General features: G+C 38.5%; 2 protein-coding genes across 2 annotated transcripts; both read right to left on the bottom strand.

Moving 5' to 3' along the window:
- Positions 1-604: 604 nt before the first annotated feature.
- Positions 605-2,668, bottom strand: LOC132631789 (pentatricopeptide repeat-containing protein At5g66520-like). Its single transcript, XM_060347491.1, has one exon. The coding sequence runs from the start codon at positions 2,553-2,555 to the stop codon at positions 804-806; it is 1,752 nt and encodes a 583-aa protein (XP_060203474.1). The 5' UTR covers positions 2,556-2,668; the 3' UTR covers positions 605-803.
- Positions 2,669-3,314: 646 nt separating this feature from the next.
- On the bottom strand, positions 3,315-9,225 carry LOC132631788 (mitochondrial metalloendopeptidase OMA1). The gene is made up of 3 exons (XM_060347490.1): positions 8,025-9,225; positions 7,791-7,939; positions 3,315-3,959 (listed from the first exon to the last, which is right to left on the bottom strand). The coding sequence occupies exons 1-3, from the start codon at positions 8,928-8,930 to the stop codon at positions 3,710-3,712; spliced, it is 1,305 nt and encodes a 434-aa protein (XP_060203473.1). The 5' UTR covers positions 8,931-9,225; the 3' UTR covers positions 3,315-3,709.
- Positions 9,226-10,302: the final 1,077 nt, after the last annotated feature.

The following is a 10,302-nucleotide window of genomic DNA, read 5'->3' as shown; positions in this document are numbered from 1 at the left end:
TCTTTTACCATCAAGTAAGCTCTCCGAAGACCCAATTTCACAATTTAGGACGTGCTCCTGAAATCTTTATAAAATGTGGAAAGAAATGATACTCCGGTCTTCTTCGATATAACTTCAGCAAATTTTATGTATTTGATAGCTGGGGAAACGGGTACCGGTTGTTAAAAGAATTGGGTTTGGGAGTTTACGTGGATCTGACGTGGATCCTACGTTGCTAAATTTTAAGTGTTGTGGCACCCAGTCACGTTTCCATCCATAATAAGGGCAATTTTAACAAGTATGTTCACTTGAGGGGCAAATTTGATCCTTAACTCTAACGGAGGGCAATTTTAATCTATACACTATACTTGGAGGGTAAATTTGATCCTTTTTTCTTATAAGAAATATTACAAACTAGTAGGGGATTGTTAGATAGTTTGTAATATATATGAAGTGAGATTGTCCCACAACATAAGGCAAAAAGAGTTTGAAGACATTATATATTAAAAGTCTTGATATTTTTAGATTTTATTTAAAATCTAAATTTAAATGGATATGTCTGTTCATGAAAAGTCATGACTATTCATAATAGTCACTATTCTAACTCCATAAATAAGGTCTTCCTTCATAAAGTGACTATGAAAAATCTGTAGGTATAATATGAACTTTGTTATATCCTAAAGAGAATTGCTTGTATTTCCTCAATATGTATATGTGCAATATCTCTTTAAGGAAAATCTCTTTATCCATGCCTCAAAGCCAATTCTTGTTTTCCTATTTTTTTTGACAATGAAGACATGATCTATTGAAGAATCAAATATGTATTATAACTTGGTAATAAAATTATCAGCTTCGAGAACGATGCTCATATTAATTCTCCTTCCTATCTCATCACTCAAACTAGCTAGAACAGACTTTATTTCCGTCATCAAAACTTGAGGCGATCCTCTTACAGAAAATTCGTAGACAACTCCATCAACTTCAATAGTGCTACAGGCAGGAACAATCTTCTCTATCCCTTTCTTCTTCATAAGGGCTCTAACTTCCTTCACATGATCAAACCTTCCAGCTTTGGCATATATATCGCAAAGATTAACATAAAAAGCATGGTTTAGAGGCTCCAAATTAATCAAATACCAGGCTACTTTTTCTCCTAACTGAAAATTCCGGTGCATTTGACAGCCACCGAGTAGTGCACCCCAAACGAAAACATCTGGCTCCATCGGCATACTTCTGATTAGCCCTTCTGCTTCATCAAAGAGACCAGCTCGACCAAGAATGTCAACCATACAAGCATAATGTTGGACTTGTGGCTCTATGTGATAAGCATGCTTCATCACACGCAAACACCAGCGGCTTATCTCTATAAGGCCAGAATGTGCACAAGCAGACAACAACGCCGTAAAAGTCACAGCATTAGGTCTAATTCCAGCCGCTTCCATTTCCAAGAAAAGCTCGAAAGCTTCTATGCCATTTCCGTTAATTGCAAACGCAGAAATCGTGGCCGTCCATGCCAAAACATCCTTATTTTTCATTGCCCTGAAAACATCAAGGGCTCTAGAAACACTCCCACATTTGCCATACATATCGACTAGTGCTGTTGCAATCACCATGTCACACTCCATTCCGCTTCTATTCAAGTAATCATGTACCGACTTTCCTTGATCCACCGCTCCAAGAGAAGCACAAGCCGAGATAACGCTAGCAATTGTCACTTTATCTGGACTAACCGTACCATCATCAGAAACTTGCATTTCGTAGAAGAATTTTAAAGCTTCCTTTGGCCTACCTCCTTGTACGAAACCCGTGATAATCGAATTCCATGTAATAATATTCCTTTTCTTCATCCTTCTAAACAACTCTAAGGCCATATCCAACTCTCCTTTTCTCAAACATCCAATTATTATAGAATTCCACGAAACAATATCCCGATTAGACATTTCATCGAATACCCTCCTTGCATTTTCCACTGACCCGCATTGCGAATACAGACTAATCAAAGAATTCTGCACAAAAACATCACTATGAAACCCAAACTTAACAACATGGGCATGCACACTTGGTCCGACAAATCCATCAATTCTGTTCGCGCAATGTTTTAACACGAAGGGAAATGTAATAGAGTCAGGTGTAATAGCATCAAAGAGCATTTGTTTGTACAAAATTAAGGGCTGAGATGAAGTGGGGTCATGGATTCTTGAAGCATAAGCTCTGATCATCGCGTTGTAAATGAAGAGAATTTTGCGAGGGACGAGTTTGAATACGGTGTTAGCATAGGTGAGTGAGCCTGATTGAGAAACAGTGCAGAAGAAAATAAGGCGAGAGATTAAGAACCAACGGTCAGTGATGAAAAGGTGAGGGGATGTTGTAATGTGGGAATGTATCTGCTTGAGCTCTCTCATGCTCTTGCAATTTTCAATCAGGCATGCCAGTGTGTTCTTCAAATTTAAGCGTTGGAACTCCATTATTTTCGTAGGTATAACATTTGGCAACCTTAAAATCTTGCTTGGAACAGTTAATCCTAAGCTTTTGCACCCTGTTGGAATTTTTCTTATGTTATCTGCTTCTGTCGACATAGCTTACTGTTCCACTTCTGCTTTCATTTCATTAGAATGTCACGTGGCTTGAAAGATGACTAACCTTTCACAAAATTAGAGACAAGTAGAATGATGGAATGATAATGGTTATGTTCTGCCATTATTTTTTATTTATTCTTTACAAAAAAAAAAAAAAAAAAAAGGGGGGGGGGGGGGGGGGGGGGGGGGGGGGGGGACGCGCATTCCAATCAAAAATACTACAACATTGCTGAAGTCTAACTAAATTCCCACGTGATCTCTTATTTTCTGCCAAATTCTGGAGGAAAAATTAACGCTATATCACCGCGTTAATCCTACTGATAGAGATTAACGCTTGTATGGAGAGCTTGGTAGATCAGTGGATGACAAAGGCAATAAAGGCGTAAATATATATTTCGACCTATATCCGGGTTAATTTGTTGGGGAATTGGGAAGACAAAGTGTATTCTCATATATGGTGAGTCAGAGTCTGCTATGTCTCCAAATAAGCTGAGTCAATCGATCTCGTGACAGGTATAAGTTCCCTCCAGTGATTCCCAAAACTACATTTTTCTGGGAAGAGCCTTGATGGGAATTATGACCTTTCGGATTGTTATTCCTAGAGTGTCAGGCGATTAAGTTTTCTTCTGCGCCGTTTTACATAGCGTCCGGCTAAATGGACCTCACCAATTCGCTGGCCCTGGTTAATGCAATGGGCAAGCTGTGGAAGATACTTTTTTTTTTTGGAAGATACGCATGGCATATAATAAACATTGTAAGTGACAATTCAAAAATTCTTACAATAGATGGAAAATTGCATTACACATTGCTATAGGAAAGCCAATCAAATGACAGATAAACTTGCAAATTTAGCAGCTGATCACGTCACAAGTTGCTTCCACGTTTTCGTACAAATTGACAGTACGGGATTTGAAAGGGTTACAGATAAACAAGCACGCTTATTAAACAATCAGTTTCAGCAGCCACAAAATGAAATTGGAGTTGTCCAAAAACAACAATTTGTGGAGACAAAATTCAATCTTCTCTTTCTGGAACTTGAAATGAAAATCAATCAAGATGGGAAAGAAAGACGAGCATAATTTCCAATGAAGCTGGCACCTGCTTAGGCTTCTGGACCGCTCCCTACTCACATGGCGTATGCATTTCATCCTCCTCTATAGGAAACCCTCAATCCCCTTTCCTGCCTGCACTTCCCTATATATCGTAAGGGCTTCGTCCATTACTTTAGCCTGAGCCAACAACTGCGCTCTCTTCTTCCCAGAAGGATGAGTAGACAGATAATCTCTCAATGCTGATTCCCCAGATATTTTGCCCAGCTTCTCATAGACTGAAGGAGCTACTCGAGGGTTATATCCAGCAGAAGCCATCAAAAGCAACCCTATGTAATCTGCTTCCATCTCCATCCTGGTAACACAGAAATGCATGAGAACTCGATACGACAGGAAAAACCAGGCAAAACATTCATCCTATCTATCACCATGAAATGACTAATTACTTGCATTACATATGCATGCTTGCTAAAAAGATATAACAGGGAACCTTAACAGAATTTAACAAACATTCATATAACAAGTAGGAGATGCCGCGAAGGTTAGAAGCCAAATAGTTTCAGTAACTCGATGATCATTGATCAGTGATATCACCAACCTACACAACTGGAACAAGCTCAACAAGCAATTAAATCAAGACTTTAACCAACACAACCAGAACAAAAATAAGCCTAACCAACAGCAGACTTACTGTTGCACTATCTCATTAATATGAACTGCAGGATCACAGTAAAACTCTGAACGCAGAGCGATCACTTACAAACTTTTTTAATCTGAAAATGATATGAACACGTTAAAAGAAGCAAAACCTTACTAGATCACCATTAAGTGCATTAATAAAATGCACCAGATAACGGCCACAAATAACAACATTTGAGTTTCTGAAATCGGTGAACTTCCTCCTTTTTTGTTCATTTTTTCTGTGGGAAGGTGGGTCACTCGACGGGTATCGCCGTTACGTGTTCATTTTGAATGTTGAGGGTTTGAATACCTTTGGAGAAAGAACCTTCTTTCCTTTTCTCCAATCCTTTTTAACATTGTTTCTTTTGCCACTCAGAACATGATCAATAGAATTCTAAAATCCTTTACCCAAGTGACTAAGACAAATTAGTAAGTCCTGGAGTCAACAACTAAACAGATGTCACAGATGAGGAGACTAGGATATGCTTTCAATGCACATATAAAATCAGTCAGAAAGCAGCATTAAGTTGTAAGAAACATAAGCTGGTCACATGTTATTGCTTTCTGTTCACACAGGCTATATCGTCAATTGGCACTGCTAAGCTCAAAAGCACTTGAGAGGATAACATCTCAAACTTTGGTTGTCACATTTGAATTGGCCGACAGAGAGAACTACACTCTAACTATGAGTACATTCGAATGTTTTGCACACAACCCCACCCCCCAACCCGCCAAAAAAAGAAAAAACAAAACCTCCCAGCAGGAAAATGGACTTCTCTCTTCTTCTTCTTCTTTTTTTTTTTTTTTTTTTTTGGTTGTGGGTTTTGGGGTTGGGGGGGGGGGCTCACTTTTGGCACACTGAATTTCCTCTGATAGATTCCCGAGAAGTGCCTTAGATTCTAACCAAATAAACACCCCAAAGATTAGCTCCTAAACTTCAGAAAACTTAGGTTCCCATTTCTCAAAATGTTTCTCATCCGAAAGGCTCAACAATTGATAAGACACCCTATGGCACACAGGTATTAATATTTTTAGTTGCAAACAGCTATCATGGATATTTCAGGCAAGACACACACTGGATATGACCGGGATGAGGTATTTCTTGTTTCATTTTTGGGAAGAGCTTCCTGATTTTCAGATTCAAATATCATCCTAAAATTGGTATTCGCTGCACAAATTTGAGGTCACAATGCAATTGTGAGAAGAAGTAACAGGATGGGTTAATTCAAATAAAAAAAATCCAGGACTCAAATTAAACCAATACTTCTTGGGTAAATCTTGAAGGGCTGCTAGCAGTTTATGAAAGGGGTTTCTGGTTGAAAACTCCCTTTAGATTTCTGGTAAATTGGAACTTCAATTGCCCTTCTTATGAATAAGAAACGGAAGATTTGTGAACATGGAATGCCAAATTTGCTTCGAAAAGATGTGCTTGCAATCTATCCTCGTGATTAAGCACATTGCTTCATTGTCTTCTATTCCAAACAATCATCTTTGGTTTGTACCCCTGATTTTGCCGGTTAATATTGACCGGGAGTCACGGGTTCGAGCCGTGGAAACAGCCTCTTGCAGAAATTCAAGGTAAGGCTACGTACATAGACCCTTGTAGTCCAGCCCTTCCCCAAACCCCGCGCATAGTGCACCGGGCTGCCCAATATTGAGATGTTTCCAATAATATCTTATGGAATAATATCCATTCAGATAGTAATTTGACTAGAATTCACAATTCATACAGTAAAAGTCAGTAAGAATTGATGGAACATGTCTTATAACTTTTGTTTTTCATTGTTATTAATGATTATTACAACTCTTTAGACTTAAAACATATTAAGGAAAGCTATCAAACAACATATAACTAGACATTTATAGATAGCCCCCAACAACAACATACCCAGTGAAATCTCACAATGTGGGGTCTGGGGAAGGTAAAGTGTATGCAGACCATACCCCTATCTCGGAAGATAAGGAGGTTGTTTCCGAAAGACCCTCGGCTCAAGAGAAAACACAACGAGAACTATAGATAGCCCCCAGTATTTTGATTATCATATTTTCATTTTGTACTCGTATCGTGCCCGTGCTACATAGATGATGATGCTCATCAAATATCCTTTTTTTAAGGAATGTCTTCTTTATGTTTTAGGAAAACTCACTAGTTATGAAATTGACGAACTTATATCACCGAACCGAAATGAGAGATGAATCAATGAACGAAATAGGAAAAGGAGAGAAAAAGAGAAAAGCCCTCTAGAAAGGGGGAACCAACAACATCAGAAGATGAATACAACTTGCACTTCAATTGCACCCCACCGGCCATTATCACGTTAATGTGGATGAAATGGGTACTTGGTCCTTACCAAGCAATTGAGATGTCTAACTCATTGGAACCCTAACAATAAAAGCAGTCAAGGGAAAATCCTCTATTTTGCTCCTCGTTGCATAAGCAGGCAGAGGAGCATCTTACAAGCCCTGAAAACCAAGTCTTCTATATTATCAATTTGTTCTGCTTTATATGTTAAACCTTCCGAACAAAAACCTTATAAACGTTTCCCATGTTAAGCCAGAGTAATGTTATCAGATTCCCACACACCCTGTTCTGCTGGACCAAAGGGGCAGAAACAAAACCGGCATAACTTTTCTTTCTCTTTCTTTGGTTACTGTATAAGCTCTATTCACTTTGTATAGAAGCAACACTTAGGGATAAAACTTTGGACTTCCAACTACCAACAATTTCAATGTCCGCTATTATGATGTACTATAACATATGCATCTGACATGGAGGGACAACCTCCTAGAAGGGTCCATGTATGTGCAATGAAAATCATAGCACGAAATATAATGTAATTTAGATAGGGAGCATAAAAAAGTTAATTGTAAAAATATCTTCTTCTTAAGCACCCAAGGGTGTGGCCTAGTGGTCAATTAAGTGGAAGGAGAACCATGAGTTCTCAAGTTCAAATCCAGCGAAGACAAAAACACTTGGTTATTTCTTCCCATTTGTATAAACTTTTGTGGATAGAGTTACCTGGCACCTGTTGCTGGTGGGAGGTAGCAAGTATCCCGTGGAATTACTCAAGGTGCACGCAAGCTGGCCGGACACCACAGTTATCGCGTTGGAGGATGCAAATGAAAGGAACAAGGAGCACTAAAGACATAAAATCAAGAATTTGAAGCGACCACCTTTATACAAAGAGGCTCAATATGCCTACATGTTGCAATGATCCCAATCAACATTTAACAAATATTTCACATACGCAGTACTGATATAACACACAAAAATAGATTACTAGACTGACATAATCTAGGCGCATGCTTATTGACTAGGTATTGGCTGTATATGTGGACGTCACATTTCTATGACTAAAATTCAGAAACTTAATATAATTGAACAACAGGAGAATTGGCGCGATAAGACACAACAATGTTAACTAAGTCCTAATAGAGAGATTAAACATAACACACAAGCAAGAGAAATTTACAAAATCCAGACAATAAAAGGTGATACACATACCTGCGTGAGAATGGAAGCCTTAGGAACAGGGCTGACATGGTGTTAACAACATCAGGCATAACAAATTGATAAAGAACCAATTGAATGATCGCAAACCACAAGTTCTTTGTAACTCCCTCAGCAGCATGGCGAGCCACAGCATGCCCAACCTATCAAGCAGAGAAACAAAGGCGTGAATAGGACCATACTAAAACAAAGGCACTAAATGAACAAAATGGCAAAGCTGATATACACCTCATGTCCAATTATGGTTGCAATTTCAGCATCGGTCCTAAAATGTTCGAGCAACCCTGTGAAAACTACAATCTTCCCACCAGGCAAACAGAAGGCATTTACCATAGGATCATTTACAACCAAAACCTCCCACTTCAATCCCTCAATATGCGAGGTACTAGGCTCTTTCCCCTTTTCTTGTCCCTTCTTTCTACTTTGCTGAACCCAACTGTCATCTAAAATCTCATCCTCTTTATTCCATTTCGCCTCGGGGTTACTATCACTTAATGCCATCAAAGTCTCATGTCCACTACTACTCTCATGAGATCCCATTTCATTTGTTGCATAGTGAAGATCAGTCCATACTTGCTCTTTCCTCAATCCTCTTTGTAAAGCTTCAATTATATCTGTAGCTATTAGTCTCACCCTAACACTTTCCGGGTGTATAGCTGGCAATATTTTCCCTTTAAATGTCCCTTTCATCTGTTGAAACTGAGACTCACCTAGCCTTTTCTCAATATCTTTAGACAAAAGCACAAAATGGGTTCTTTTAGTATAAGGTATAGTCTCTAAATTACCCATATAAACAGTTATTACTAATCCTGAACCAACCAAGACAACAATAACAACATTTCTTGGATTCTGAAACCATCTTTGAGGACCTCTTGGACGAAAATGATGAACTTGTTTTCGATCAACATAGTAATATCTTCTAGCCCCAGTTAAGAAAGGGCTAGTATACTGATTTTGCTTGATGCCATATTGAAAACACGAATTGGAAAACCCACTTGTACTAAGTTTGGCTAGAATGTTTGGTGTCAAAGAATTGCAGTGGTTGGTTCTTGGAATTGAATTGTTGAGGGAAAACTTTGATGCGAAAGTTCGAAACGCATCAAGACCAAATTTTGATCTTCTGTACCAGCCCATGATATTTCGAGGACTTCAAAAATCAACAAGAGTGATTATGATTATGAGTACGGAAAAAAGTCATTCAGACAACAATTTCTTGGAGCAGAGTCAATTTAAAAGTATACCTAAATATAGTAAGAGCCAAAAGAGGAAAAAGAATTAGAAGAAATGTTGGAAATGGAATCAGTGATAGGTGAATAGAGAAGAGTGTGGAAGAGTCTGGACATTGGGGTGACAGGTTTCCTCAAAGGCGCAAATCAATGAAGTGACCAGCGGTGGAACCCCAGAACTAGAGCCCGTTTGGATTGGAGCTTAAAGCTGTTTGCAGCTTATAAGCTGAAAAAAATAAGTTGGGGTAGTCCAACTTATTTTTTTTGGCTTATAAGCTGTTTTCAGCTTATAAGCTGCTTTAGATAAATTAAGTCAAATGGGTCCAATTATTTTTTTGAGCTTATTTTAAGCATAAAATGACTTTAAGCTGGCCAGCCAAACACTCAAAAAAGCTGAAAACAGCTTATAAGCCAACTTATAAGCCAATCCAAACGGGCTCCTATTCTTCTTCTTATTTTCTTGGAAAGCAAGCATTTAGCATTTTCTGTTTAAAAATAATAGTATAGCACAGCTTATAGTATGTTCTCAAGAAATATTACTTTATATTACTTAAAGATAGTTCAATTTAATTTTTTTGGATTTATAGTCTTATAATATTTAAAGTTTATTGTAAATCATAAATTTTAATTTTTTTTTCTTTAAACTCCATAGCCTGTCAAAAGATACCATATAAATTGAGAAGGCCAAATTACTTAAGCATGTAATCTGATTCTAGAACTACTGCTCTAATTACCTTGGCTTCTTTCTTTACAATCAGTCCAGGCCAGTAGCTGCTCCTGGCTTTCGGACAGCTAGAGCACCGACAGATAGAGCGAAGAGCACTTTCCCAACGATCCTATCCAGCTCCCACACTCAAAATAAGAAAAGAGAAAAGTTTGAACGGGCGAGTGACTTTAGGGTTCCACAGGTTCCAAAGGCTAAAAGCCGGAGTAGTTGATCCAGTAGTTATAAATAGAGATAGAAGAATCCCGAATGAACAACCATCCACAAATGTCGATTCATTCAAGCAAGAGAGTGCAACAATCCTTTCCTTTGACACTGGTCCCGTAAACGAGTGAAAAATACCTTGTACAGTTTCCCCCTTCCCTTTCTGATTGGATGCTTGAGCACTCAGAGATTTTCGTGAGGGGTGGTCCCCCTTTCTCGCGTAAAAGCGATCTCCTTTTATGATTGCGATCATAAACTGTGATTTTGACGACATCACTCTTCATATAATCTTGTGATGTACCTTTTTCGTGGATTAGCATCTCGAGGTCCTTTGATGGGGATAAAGAAATCG

This window comes from Lycium barbarum, chromosome 3, assembly GCF_019175385.1.
Source record: "Lycium barbarum isolate Lr01 chromosome 3, ASM1917538v2, whole genome shotgun sequence".
NCBI classification, from domain to species: Eukaryota; Viridiplantae; Streptophyta; class Magnoliopsida; order Solanales; family Solanaceae; genus Lycium; species Lycium barbarum.
The sequence above is the reverse complement of the archived record's forward strand: the minus strand, read 5'-3'. Positions and strand labels throughout refer to the sequence as shown.

What these genes read in the sequence shown, in the direction of transcription:
- LOC132631789 (XM_060347491.1), bottom strand. Translation starts at nt 2,555, where the DNA reads ATGTCGACAGAAGCAGATAACATAAGAAAAATTCCAACAGGGTGCAAA.
- LOC132631788 (XM_060347490.1), bottom strand. Translation starts at nt 8,930, where the DNA reads ATGGGCTGGTACAGAAGATCAAAATTTGGTCTTGATGCGTTTCGAACT. An exon ending in CAACCATAATTGGACATGAG is followed by an intron (nt 7,940 to 8,024) that starts GTGTATATCAGC and finishes TCTGCTTGATAG; the next exon opens with GTTGGGCATGCTGTGGCTCG. An exon ending in AGGCTTCCATTCTCACGCAG is followed by an intron (nt 3,960 to 7,790) that starts GTATGTGTATCA and finishes CTGTGTTACCAG; the next exon opens with GATGGAGATGGAAGCAGATT.